Consider the following 13813-nt stretch of genomic DNA (forward strand, 5'->3'; position numbering starts at 1 on the left):
AGGATATAGCATATTCCCTAAAAAGAAAACCAAATACGTTTACAAATTCTCATCCAACATTTAGTGATGATTTAGAAACACAATAAAAGCATATAATACAGATTCTATGAAAACCCATTTAAACTTTATCTTACACCTTATGGAAGGATTCTGAGAGCCACAGGTACGAACACTGGACACTCACCTGGAGTTTGAGCTGTTCCAGTAGACCGCATGTCTATCTGAGATGATCCTGTCGTCCGACCATACGGACACCCAACACACTACCGTAAAAAACACCACCGGCAACTCCATTTGAGTTGTTGCTTTCCGTCTTCACCTCGAAACGAATACTCACGGTCTTCTACTTCAGATAAAACTTCTCAAATACCTAGATGCTTGAGTAAAGTCTGCGTAGGTAATTGTTTAACATTATAAGAAAGCGTGTAATCCAAATCGATTTTCAGCAGCATCACTTTCTCTAGATCACTTTATAAACGACACGTTTTTAGGGCAAATCCATTGCAATAAATTCTTATAGCGCGACAGGGGTCCACTGTGGTCCAAGGTACAGTCGGATTTTCTATCGCATCAGAAACCCGTCCATCATCTGAATGCGGGACAGTGCGATGCGCGCTCGCGTCTCCAACTGCGATGCTCCTCGTTTTAGCGCAGCAACTTCCAGATACCTCTAACGTTACCCCATGTGGTCTCCACGAGAAGCACGCGTGAAACACATCCCCATCAGTTACGCACGCCTTTCAGTTTCGCGTTTCTTCAGTTGGCTATCTGATCTGCACAAGTTCTCTCTCAGTTGTTGCAAGAATCGTGTCGTTTCCAGCTCGCTACAGTGAGAAAGATCGGACCCCACGCACACATCGACTCGTTTCGCGGAGTCCTCAGTCCTGGAGGAACAAAGGCAATTTTGTCACATTCTGTCTTACGCATCTCTCTTTTCTCACTACCTATGGCAGCTTTTAGGTCTGCTGAAGGTTTAGCTTCTACAGATCAAATACGATCTTTGTGGTGGAAATCTAATGAAGTTTAACTCACGTACTACTTCGTAATTCATCAGATCATCCAGAATCAGATTCGTGCACGACAGTTATCATCACCGGTCTACCTTCGGAAAGGGGCGGGGCCTAAGGATGCGCTCGCTTCTTCAAACTCACAAGATATCCCATGCGTTTCATCCCCGCGGCGTATTTATTTTGCCACTTATTTAACGTACTAATATTGCATTAAATTGCGGTTCAACAAGCACCTCTTCACGTGAGAGGTTATTTTATTCGCTATTTACTGAAACGTCAGGCAACAGATATGCGGAGCAAACGTTGTTTTGAACAACCGAATTTACTGCTTTAGGACTATTAGATAACTTTCTGACTAATGAGGACGCATTTTAAAGGAGCTGTTCTCGGTCACTTATGCCCGATTCAATAATCCAAGCTTTATCAGCCGTGAAAACAGATTTACTTCTCGGCTCTGCGAATATGCGCCAAAAATACTATTGAAGCGAGTGCGCCACCTGCTGTACAAGAAGCGACATATTTCACGAGACGTCAATTATAGAGATCAATATTGTAACGTTTAAACTAAGAGTCGGGACTAACCTTTTATCAAATAAATCACAGACTACTAGATAAACATAAACGTTGTATATTACATGCACTTACTATATTATTTTATAGATCTGAAGGGACTGCAAACAGCTCTAGAAAGCTTCATATGAACAAACCACTACACTTCGTCATTTTTAAAAGCCTAATTTGTTGGCTTAGAGCAAAATGTTCAGTGCCACTCATATGAAAGTCATTATGAATTTATGAAAAAACATTTGCTACATGTAAAAATTAAAATATTTATACCAAGCTAACTTCAGAAGAGAAACAAGAAACCGAGGAAAAAAATTAGTTAAACCAGAAAGCTATTATAGGTCTCTCACCTCACAAGTGAGGCTGGATTAAAAAAAAGGTAAGATTGTTAACCAGCTGTGAAATGTGAAAATGTTTAGAATGTTCAGAAATTCAACAACAATAAGATGAAAGTGAGAAATTGAAAGGTTTATTGAAGGCAGAAACATGAGGAAAGAAATCAAAAGAAAGGATATACTTTAAGGGGGAAATTACATGTTCACACCCAACGTGTAAGAATCTCTTTAATATTGCGTAATAAAAAAGAAAGGCTCTACAGTGAGCTGCATGTCCGGTATTACCATATCAAAATATACATGTTTCAGAAAAGAACTAATGCTGATTTTCAATAACTTGTACAAAAAACCCTATATACAGTATCCTTCACCCACTCAACAGTTTTTAAAGTTGCTTGCATGTACACATGGAAAAGTATAACTAAATGTAATATAAAATCCATCTCTACTTAAGACTTTTGTTTGGTTCTGTTCTTGAACAGAAATAGTCATTTGATATATATATACTTAAGCCAGAATGTATTTAAGGTGTTTTGTAAACAAAAAGACAATATACACACACACGAGCCCTCTAAACTTTGCCTTACTCTTGCCCACTGGATCAAAGCAGCTGGCAAGAAGAAATACAGAATTATGATACGCATTGAGAAGAGGCAAAACTGGCTGGCAGAACAGAGAAGATGCTTTGGTCCATCATGCCATAATGAAAACAAAATCAACACCTGTCAGGAATGCCAATGTTCTGCTTACACAAAGGCTCAAGAACAGAAAAGAGCATTTTTGACTATACACAAGTACAAGCTTAAGGGTAAGAAACGAAAAGAAATGTCTGTTCATACCACAAACAAGATGAAACTGAAAGACCATGGCCTTAACATAGACACTCCCCCCCAACCCCCCCCCCCGGACTTAATACAAAAGTGCCAAAACAGTCAAGTCATATCACAGGTGTCTCGGTTCAGGCAAACGTCAAACAAGCAGCTTAAGACTTTTATAATGCTAATTTCTTTAACAAATGATCAGAGGTCCAATAGAAACGTGTAATTAACTAAAATTACACATTCATTAAAACTCTTGCCAAAGGCAACTAACAGAATATTGGCAAACAAGAAAACATTAAAAAAACGAATCCGATTGACTTGACACATGTATGACAAAAACTATGCTATAAGGCTATTAACTGTATTATTTGGTTCCAATCGGAGTAGCAAAACAAGCAAATCAACGGAGAAAGTGGACTCCACAAATACATGGAGAATAAGGTGGTTTAGACACAGAAGCGTGGTGGGCCAATGCCCATATTTGATACAGTATAGAAATGTGTAAATCTTTCTTAAAAAGAAAAGAAAACAGTAGTAATGAAACTATAGAATATGTTTCTTTAAACTTACGGTATTAAGGAGTAGAATCACATTAAGTATAAGAAAAGACTGTGATAGTCAGATACAAAGGCAAAGCTGGTAAAGAGCTCACTGCTGCCTTTTAACCTGGAAATGGTATGCAACTTCAAGTTCAAGGCTATTGGCTCCTGTGACAGAACCAACATCAAAGACATCGTGAAGGCAATTGTGTAGATGTATACTTAAAGCACCATGTAAGGCACAGCTTGTTTGAAAGGCATAAAGTGGGTAAGCCCGAAAACATTAATTATAGGTTCAAATAAAGAAGGCTTTGTGTGTGCAACCTGAAAGTGTGCGGGTTTCCGCAGAGGCACAAGTGTAAACTACGCAGAATTTATGATCAGATGTGTGCCAACAATAAACTAAAACCGGTATGTGTGACAAACTGTCTGGGAAAGGTACTATTAAAACCCAAATACCACATTGGGTTAAAGTACTCCTCTGGTCTACTGGTCAAAGTAGAAATCCAAATAGACATATATATATATATATAATGTGTGTGTGAATATAGATATAATAAAAGGAATGATTAAGTGTGTGTTGTGGAAAACAATTGTCCACAGTGATAAATTGTGGAAGTCTTAAAGTTTGGTCTAAAGTGACAGTCCTTTCCCCCTACTCTAAAGTACAAAAGCCTCCCTGACCCACCAACGGCATCAGATGGTGGATTTGGAGAAAGACACTCTGAGATGATGGTTTTCTCCCAGGTTGTGATTGTGAAATTTGATTAGGGACTCAATTGCTTCCTCCACAGAGCCCAGCTGGATGAGAGCCATTTTACGGTCTTTCCTAAAGAGATTAGCAACATATTTGAGGCCACCCATATTGGATTGTGACTACATCTGTAGGAATAATCTTCGAACACTTACTGGAAAAATTTGAAGGCCTTAACCACAGCTCCTGAACTTAGAAACAACCCTCGGAGTTCATCCTCAGTAACAGAAGGTCTGGACAGGAGGCAGGAAATAAAGTCAATATCGTAAATAAAACATTTCTAAAAAAAAGATGCAACAGATTGAAGAAAGGACAATGCACTCACGGGATATTTGACAGGTGGAGCGTAGAGGAAGGTGGAAAGATGTTGGAGTAGTTCTTGGAGCCTGGCTTTTTAAAGCGGTGAAGAGGAGAATTGCTGTAGTCCTTGGTCAGCCCCTGATCCTCGTGGCCTTCACGCGGCAGCTGCACGGTGGTGTGTTTTGAGAGAGTCACCCGCAAAGCCTTGCCGTAAAATTTCTGCCCACTCAAGTGGCTCATGGCTAAAAATGAAAAGACATAACAGGACAATGTTGTAGAATCACAAACATCCAGCTAATAAACTATGGACATTTATAGATACCTAGCTGGGCTTGGGTTCCATCAGACATCTGCACCAAAGCATTTTCCTTTTTGTTGAAGAGGATCTTCACCCTCATGACATCACCATACACACCTACCAAAAGATAACAGTAGCTACATGAGGACAAGGGAAAGGCATCAACAAATATACGATTGCCATTTTCAAAATCAAATGCTCAGAAATAAACTTCATGTCTTATATGTAAGGTTTCAAATCTTAATGTCATTTTTAAATTCAGTTAAACAAATGAAAAGACAGGCATGCATTGCTGTTGAAATGAGACTAGATCTCGTTCATGGCCCAAGTCTACAGAGCCATTTTTATCTTACATTAATCAAAATTTTGCTTTGGGGTACTTCAAGTCATCTCGATTGATTTATATGAATGTTTTCTGAATTTTAAAAACTACCTCTGCTGATTGGCAAAACATGCAAGGAATCAAACATACTACTTCCTAAATACTATAAAAACAGCAATAAAAAAATAGCTTCCTTTGAGGGGTATGACATTTTAATTAAGCAAAAAGCTGCAACATTTAGGTTGTCAAGTCACCATTTCACACTCTGTAAAGTGTGTGACGTCATAACAGCAGGTGGCCAGGACAAGTCAAACTCAGTAACTGACAGGACCACAATTCAACACAAATGTTTTGTTATTCGCCATAGAGGTTTTGCTTCTGCCAAATAAAGCCCCAAAAGCTGCAGCTTGTTGCCATTTTCTTAATCCCCCATACATAAATCAAGTACACATTTAAGATGAAGTTAAAATATGAAACGAACAAAAAAGGTAATAAAAGGAGATGCCAATGATAACATACCGAAAAGAATAAAGAGGCATTGGGGCGTTACGCTCTTAAGACAGCAGAGGAAGGCAGCGTAGGGAGGAAGGGACAGGAAAAGATCGGAGGCAGGACAGTGGAGGTTGAACATGTCCACAGCGAGGCAGTTCCATGGGAATGGCAAAAAAACAGTGGTAGGATCATGAAGGTGGGTGATATTGTTCATGATGGAAAAGGTAGGGGAAGGGTATCCGACAATGTGGTTGTGGTGGAGGGCGTTGTCGTGTTTGTTGTTTGTACATTGAAAAAATAATGCATGTGCATTTAATATTGGATTAAATGGGGAGAAGTATTGGTTGGGTAGGTATGGGAGTAAACAAATAGTGGTGATGCAGTCAAGTTGGCAAACGATTCCAGGTCAAGGTATTAAAATAATAAATGGGGGAGTGGGGAGGGACAGAAACAAGAAAAAGGAAGTAAAAAAAACACAAGGTCAGTATACACAAAGAAATGTAGTGTTCCAGTCAGCAGAACTTGCTAAATTAAAATGCCTTTCACTATAGGAACACTAAAGAAAAAAAAGAGAGAAGATTAACAATGAAATACAGGAAAGATAGAGACAATATATTCTCATAGCTCTAAAGAAATACTAGAAATGAAATGTTTCAGATGGCTTTAGACAAGAGTCAACACATTAAAAACCGTTGATGTGCATGTTTGTACAATACTGTCAAATGATTTCAGTGCTACTTATCCTTTAGTTGTAAATGCTTAATTTCTTCTTGTATAGTACATTTTCTGAAAATGTCTTTAGCTAAACAAATTAAAATCTGGCAGCTGATTTATCACCTTAATTATTATGCCAAGATACAATGTAACAGCAGCCATTTTATAAAGAACCCATAAAAAAAATCTTTCCCCATAAGTTCTATGGCTTTTCGTCACCAAACTGTACAGTAAACACACATCCCCTTACAGTTAGCAATCACAACAAGGAACTGTCAGTCAACCAATTTTATGGGGCCTTCGAAATAATTCACTACACCATCATAGGCTAACAACATAACAGCCAAGTGAATTTAAACAACTCAGAGCACCGACCTCAGGGTTAAGGTTGCTGACCAGTAGGACGCTATGACCTCCTGCAGTGAGACCAGTGAGGCCTAGACGACCGGCAGCTGCAGCAGCAGCGGCGGCGGCTGCCGCGGCCCCGGGGACGCCGAGTGACGCAAGAGCCCCCGCAGACATGCCAGGCAGAGACAGACCTGTGGGAGGAACAGCCATCACTATACAGAACTGCCGCTATGCAGAGGAACTAGGCCACTGCATTCCACAGAGAGCCATTAGGAGTGTTGTGGACTGACCCGCTGCCTGCTGAAAGGCAAATGTTGGTGGGAAACCATGAGCTCCAGCATAGGGTGAAGCAGAGATTATACCAGGAGCAGCTGAGAGAGAAAATCAACTTAGTTCCTGACTTTACACATGCAGTGTGAACATCATTAAAAGAATTAATGAAAGCATTACACAAAGCAGCAGCCATAGCCTGTTGGTCAAAGGAGGGCTGATTGTCTCCTGTAGGAAGGTCAGGACGAGTGTAGTCCCTGCTCTTGTCATTGTTGTACTTAACATTCAGGCTGGTGAGCTTGGAGAAGCTGATGCGAAGGGTACAGCAGGCATTGTAGATGTTCTGGCCATCTAAAGACTGCGAATTGTTAAATCATCAAATGATTACAGAGTTAAGGTGGGATTTACCAGATCAGTCATCCGTTATGTTGAACCATTGTGCTACTCACCAGCTTCGTATGCTGAGCAGTCACTGCATCAGCGTACTGGACAAGCGCTTGGAACTGGTTGTTTTTGGTAAATGTTATAATCTTCAAAACTGTTCCAAACTTGGAGAAGATCTTGGATAAAAGGGAAACCATGAAGCGTCAACCCTGGCAGTGGTGACTAATCATTGTTGTTTAAGGGTTAATAAGTACCTGATGAAGGACGTCAAGAGTAACCGGGTAGAAGAGGTTCTCAACAATGACTCTCAGCACAGGGCTCTGACTCCCCATGCCCACTCCATCAGAACTGGCCAAAGACAGACCGCCTGTCTGGACTGCATTCACAGCCTGCAGTGCAGCTTGTGCCCTCTATGGGATGTTGAGGAGACAGGACAGAAATCTAGATTATCCTTCCTCCCGGAATAATTGACATTGATGAACTGCTCTTGATTTAATGCATAAGGCACTTCTTTTGTACTCACAACTTGATTGGGTGAATTGTCGGTCTTCAGCTCCTTGTGATTGGAATACTGCATGAAGATCGGGTGGTTCCGGATAACAGGGGTAACCGAGGAGTAATAGCTGACCATGGTCTGTGCTGATTCCTCTGTGTTCATCTCCAGGAAGGCCTGTGAGGAACACCACAGAAGATGAGAACTACCCTCACGCAAAACCTTTTTTAATCTAATACCCTATGGAGGTATCTGCCACAGATGTCTTTAGTTTGCTTACTGTTTTTTTCTATAGACATGTGCTGCGTATTGATAAAGGGTTATATAAATTGACTAAGACAATAGAGACTTTACCTGGTTCTTTCCTTTTAACATCAAAAGGTTGGTTACTTTGCCAAAAGGAAGTCCCAAAGCAATGACTTCTGCTTCATTTATATCATTTGGAAGCTTGCGTACATGAATGACTCGTGATGGAACACCTGGGCTCCTGATGTCCCCCTTAAACTTCTTGCTGTCATTACCATTCGCTATTAGAAAAATTTAACCGATTAGATTGAAATGTGCAAAAATTGACATTTTTTAACCGTTCAAATGCTTACCTGCTCCAGAGCTCATTATATAAGGTCCGTTTGATATGCAGGAGGAAAAGAGTTCGTCGGATCCCCTCTGAAAGAAACATTCCATTTAACTATTATGCTATTATTATGTATAATAACCTTCCGAAAACCTCTGATGTCCAAATTTGACAATGCATTACTTAGTCATTTTAAAAGATAGTCTGTTTTTCAGGAAATGGAAAAAAACACTGTACTTTTAAAATGACTAAATAATGCATTGTCAAAGTTGACAAGCACTTAAATACTTTTTATTAATTAGATATTTGCAAAACCCAGGTGACAAACAAAGCATGTCTGTTGATTTATGAACTAAAAAGAAAACAAATTATGGAGATAATGTTTCCGTAGGACAGCAGCGTTACATTTTCTTTTCTTAATAAATATTTTAATGTGGCAAGCGTAATAATATACTGCAAATGACAGTACACAATTTATTTTGTGATGCAATTTGTGACGACTATTTTATGAATGAGACATTAATTACAACAAATCTAATGACAACTATTCTTGGCTCAGACCTACATAATCAAGATCACTGGTAAGTTCAGAACAAAAAAAAAAAAAAAAGAGAAATGCAAACAAAGGCCAGCTGTGTCCTGCCATTACACTAACACAAAGCGCTTTACTCAAGGCCAAGCTAGAGCTGCTTGGCTGGTCAATAGCAAAATGAGCAAATCCTTCAGCATCACTCTCTTAATAAACCACTTCATATGGTAGGGCTCTGAGGCAGTCACATGCACTGGATCAGCTAAAGCCTGTACACGTCATTACAACAATGCGTGTTCTCTTCCAGCCCAAAAGGAAAGTATTGTTACCAAAGCTCAACACACAGACCTCAAACTGCCAGTCTACTACAAACAGTCTCAGGACACATTACCACACCCTGATTCTGTGTGATGTAATACGTAAATTCTACCTAAGGGCGTACCTCACAATAGCTCGGTTGCTCTCAATCGCGTCCGAGCGTGATTGTTCCCCCTCCCCAGCGATGATACCCAACGCTCTCACATGCATAGAATATTGGTCCTTCGAGCTATCATTTATGTCGCTCAAAAATGTTCACACCGTCATGCTGCACGTCTCAGAAGATTTTTACATAGGCAACCTTTCGTAGCCATGTTGTTTCAATAACTGACACACGCTTCTTGTTTTCGTCGACTTCCGTCTGTCGCATAAATGACGTCACGCATCATGTTCCACGCTCCGGTGTGGTCTGCGCTCACACTGCCCCCTTTTCAAATGAACCGCGCTCCAGCCCACCTCTTCCAACCACGCCAGGGCGTAGTAAGTGAACCGTGCCAGAGCGTGGTTGCAAGCACTCACACTAGTCAATCAAACCAGGCTTTAGGGGTCAAACGCGCACGGGTGCAGTTCGATTGGGACAATGCGAGCAGGCCCTTAGACAAAGCCACAAAAGAACAAGCAATCTACACCACAGCCAAGGTCAGAATTATCTTGCAGAAGGGAATATGAAAACTCATTGTTTACATAGAACTGGGTTTCCTCAAAGAGAGCAGCCTGCCACATTCCTCCAAGCTAAATACTGCGAGAGTCAGGTTTTAACATCACTTTCACAGAAAAGTTATGACAGGCAAGCGTTCTCCAGCTGAACAAGCCATTGTTTCGAGAGAGACATCCACCCAACTCTAGCATTTCCTTCCTCTATTTTTAACTGCTGGGCACTGCAGCTTAACTGCTTGCACAGAACAGAAAAAAAACGGAGAACTTTTGACTCCCACATTCGCCTCTAGGAGCTGAAGACTTGCAGGTACCAACATGTTTACATTCATTGACATAGACTCCTGGGTGAGCGCGCAGTCTGTTTTAAATAAGGGGTCAGGGAGACAGGAATGCAACCACAGCATTCCAGCTACAGTAATTAATGCTCAGTCTGAAGGAGGCCTGTGACTACTGTCCTCCTTACATGCGTCAAAGACATAAGGGGAACAACAACAGGCATCCCCATCGCACTGTTACAAACACTTCTAAACATAAAAAAAAACATTGTAACCACATAAGTCAACAATGCTTTTTTGCAAGACCATGTGCAACATGCAAAAAAAAGGAGCCAGCCCAGTGTGTCATTTAACCTGCCTATAGAACAATAAAAACATTCAGTCACTTATCACAACAACTGTTTAAACAGCAGATGCCCTTTGACCAGAATAATCACAGTTCCATCTATCTCAGCAATTTAAATACAAAACAATAAAAGGGAGGAGACAAAGAGAATGAGGAGGATAATGCTTGAAGAGTAGACCTGTAAAACCTGATATAACCCAAGTAATATTGTTGAGTGCCAAAATGGACTGTGGAAAAGCCATTTTAACACGTTAAAAAGGCAGGAAAGTGAAACGTGACATACCTTTGTGCCGACTGTTATATCATGGACACTGCTAAAAAAAGGAACATAATGAAAATTAATTATCATAAGCATTTGATTAAACTTGATGAAACTGTTCCTAATAACATGACAAGGGGCAACAGTTTGGGCATTACAGATTTTAGTTCCAATATAGGAATGACTATCATAGTACCTGATAGAGACAAATAGGACTTGTTTTAATGCTGTAATTGACAAAACTGGAAAAAAGTCAGAATTTAGACATCTCTAGAAAACAAGTGTAACTGCACTTTCCTAAAAGGCAATCTGACACAAAGCAATAAAAAAACAAATCAGTCCTGTTAATCCACTATTACTGCCATTGGGCCTTGAATAAAAAGAGTTGCTTTACACTCGTGAAAATACTACTGCGTGTCCTCTAAAGTTCAATTTAGTCCACAAATTTTATGAAAGTCAATTTAAGGGTGAGATGTGAAACTTACTCTATTTCAGTGACGTAACTGGATCCCAGAGGATACAAATCAGTCTCTAAACGGCTGCAGGAGTAAAAAAACACAAGACTTTTAAAATAAAGTGAAATTTTTACATTCTGCATACGTGCGCGTTTTTAACTATAAACGCAGCTTGAATCACCCATATTACATGTAAAAAACCGTTTATATAAGACGTTAAATAGCCAAACCTTTATATTACAGTAGAAAGACAGCTCAGCTCTTAACGCTGAGTGAACGTCTTCGCCACGCGAACGTCACTAAAAGTTACTGTAAGCCGGACCATCGTAAAACTAGCAAAGATCATTCTCTACTAAATAAACATTTATCGTCCAACAACAGTACAAACGAATAAAGCTCGACTAAAGTTGACCTGGCATTGGTTTAGCAGGCTAGCAGGTAATTAGCTAGCCACCCAACAACAATGCGGAAATTGAGACACGTTGGTTGCCAAACAAGAGTCTGTTCCGTAGCCCCATTTGATATTTTCCGCTTGACGGCGAAATTAACAAACAACTGTAGCTCAAGTTCGCTTGTACTTCAAGCAAATGTCCCAACTAGACTACGTGCAACAGGTTGCTGCTCAGTTTAATCTAACTTTTGGACTCAGTCGGGCTCTTCCGGAACAGGAGCTATGAAGAGCCATGGAAGGCAGAGGCGAGTAAAAAAATCACCATTTTCACCTTACTTTACGGCTTTTCACACAATTTAAAAGTGCATGTGTTGTTAAGTCACCACCACTAATATAAACGAATAAACCGTTTCATGGAGTATTATACTTGTAATGAATGTGTTTTTCAACTTACCCGTCCATGGCACTATACAAGACTACAGGTTGTCGTAGATGGGGAGGTAGACCTGCTAGAATTTCTTATATCCTTACAAAATGGCGGAGGGGGGATTGGCGCTTTCTTATTGGCCAATCGACTCTTGAGCGCCGCTTGTGGGCGGGATCTTACGTTTCCTTGAGCACCGGGATTGGACAAAGACGGCTTTCAATCTCGAAAGGCGGTCATAAAAAGTTTGCGAAAACTTTTCCCTGTCGCCACTGTGAGAAATGAGAGTAGAAGCAGAGTGAACTGTGGCTGAACCCGTCAATGGTCGGGACGGAGTGCGTAGAAGTCGTTCTGCATGATGAAGAGCTGCGAGATTCAATTCAATTCAATTTTATTTATATAGCGCTTTTCACAATGTGCATTGTTCCAAAGCAGCTTTACAGGAGCAAATAAGAAAAACACAGAAAGGTAAAACACAGCACAGTGCATGGTGTTTATAGACCAAGCAAGATCGTTATAATAAATAATATCTAATAAATAAATGAATAAATAAATAAATAAATGCAGTCTCCCGGTGAGCAAGCCAACACTGCACTGCTCTGCTGTGGCGAGATCATAAAACATCAACTGATATTTACTGCAATCACAGATATTTATCACGTGGAATTAGGGACATATACCTTGAATAAACCGAAAATAAATTACTAAATGTTACTAAAAAGATGTATGATGTTTTATATTTATTTCTTTTATACACTTTTTTATCTGATTTATTTAGTTCTGGTTTGAGCACTTCTAGTCTGAAGGCTCATGCAATTTGGGGCAATTAAATGGCAAAAAGTGGCCTAATTCCGACTAAATTCCACCCACTGTTCATGGTGGAAAATGTCTTAATTGTTATTCATAACACATGACTGTATAGCCATCCACTAAGAGCAGTACTTTAATTTAATGCTAATATCATTTAAGAGCTGTTAAGAACACTAACGTTACAGTACAAACTCCAGTTTCACAGGTATGTTTTTGCATGGGCCTAGTTTCAGCCTGCAGATGGCAACCTCAACACAGAAAGGGAGTCCCCTATGAGCGCCCTTTGAAGTGTTTTTTGATATCTGGTCTGTTTAAGACTTTAAAATGATCGTTTAAATTTGATACTAAACTTCTTGTTAATATCTTAAACACTAAAAGTGTGTTCTCTTTGCTTCAACTGTAATTTAATCATGGCTTTGACCACTGATAATATCTCCAAACACTTCAAATGTATATTTCATTGCTGCGGAGGCCCAGATGTTGTCTCACCTGCATGCCTTAAAGCCTGTCCAGCTGTCACCCATCTTCACAAAGATCTTTAATACATCACTGGAGCAGTGCATAGTCCCCTCCTGCCTCAAACGTTCTACCATTATCCCCGTGCCTAAGAAACCCAAGATCACAGGGCTAAACGACAACAGTCCTGTTGCCCTGACATCTGTGGTCATGAAGTCGTTTGAGAGACTGGCCTCATGCTGGCCCACCTAAAGGACATCTCTGGATCATTGCTAGACCCTCTTCAGTTTGCTTATCGGGCAAACAGGTCAATGGACGATGCAGTCAACATGGGGCTGCATTTTATCCTGCAACACCTTAAGACCAGGGACATCCATGTTTGTGGACTTCAGCTTGGCCTTTAATACAGTCATACCAAACATCCTTCAGACAAAACTCACTCAGCTCTCAGTACCCACCTCTACCTGTCAGTGGATTACAAACTGCCTCACGGACAAACAACAGCTAGTGAGGATGGGGAATTTCACATCCAGCACCCTCACCATCAGCACTGGAGCTCCTCATGGCTGTGTTCTTTCTCCACTGCTCTCCAGGATTGTGATGGATCTCCATACAGAGGAGAGGTCGAACAGCTGGCTGTCTGGTGTAATCAAAACAACCTGGAACTTAATACAC

The 13813-nt window shown here is 40.4% G+C and overlaps 2 protein-coding genes across 4 annotated transcripts in view; both read right to left on the reverse strand.

Annotated features, from left to right (window-relative positions):
* Positions 1 to 1112, reverse strand: part of efna2a (ephrin-A2a) — a 55240-nt gene extending 54128 nt beyond the window's left edge. Inside the window, exons 1-2 of one of the 2 annotated variants that reach the window (XM_057334162.1) lie at positions 1037 to 1112; positions 185 to 884 (exon numbers count right to left, since the gene is read on the reverse strand). In XM_057334162.1, coding sequence (XP_057190145.1) covers positions 185 to 294 — 110 coding nt within the window. In that variant the 5' untranslated portion in view covers positions 295 to 884; positions 1037 to 1112. Of the gene's footprint in view, positions 1 to 184 lie in introns of both variants that reach the window. The other variant, XM_057334163.1, reaches the window with a different exon arrangement.
* A 1009-nt stretch (positions 1113 to 2121) lies between these two features.
* Positions 2122 to 11973, reverse strand: ptbp1a (polypyrimidine tract binding protein 1a). 2 transcript variants are annotated; one of them, XM_057334415.1, is made up of 16 exons: positions 11903 to 11973; positions 11088 to 11141; positions 10627 to 10657; positions 8244 to 8310; positions 7999 to 8171; positions 7675 to 7821; positions 7406 to 7561; positions 7217 to 7327; positions 6948 to 7125; positions 6788 to 6868; positions 6525 to 6688; positions 5463 to 5496; positions 4646 to 4738; positions 4349 to 4565; positions 4179 to 4256; positions 2122 to 4098 (listed from the first exon to the last, which is right to left on the reverse strand). In XM_057334415.1, the coding sequence occupies exons 1-16, from the start codon at positions 11908 to 11910 to the stop codon at positions 3966 to 3968; spliced, it is 1725 nt and encodes a 574-aa protein (XP_057190398.1). In that variant the 5' UTR covers positions 11911 to 11973; the 3' UTR covers positions 2122 to 3965. The 2 variants fall into 2 exon arrangements, with proteins under 2 accessions (XP_057190398.1, XP_057190399.1); XM_057334416.1 differs by having other exon boundaries at positions 10627 to 10654; positions 11903 to 11963.
* Between the last annotated feature and the right edge of the window lie 1840 nt (positions 11974 to 13813).

This window comes from Triplophysa rosa, linkage group LG5 (genome assembly GCF_024868665.1).
Source record: "Triplophysa rosa linkage group LG5, Trosa_1v2, whole genome shotgun sequence".
Classification (NCBI taxonomy): Eukaryota; Metazoa; Chordata; class Actinopteri; order Cypriniformes; family Nemacheilidae; genus Triplophysa; species Triplophysa rosa.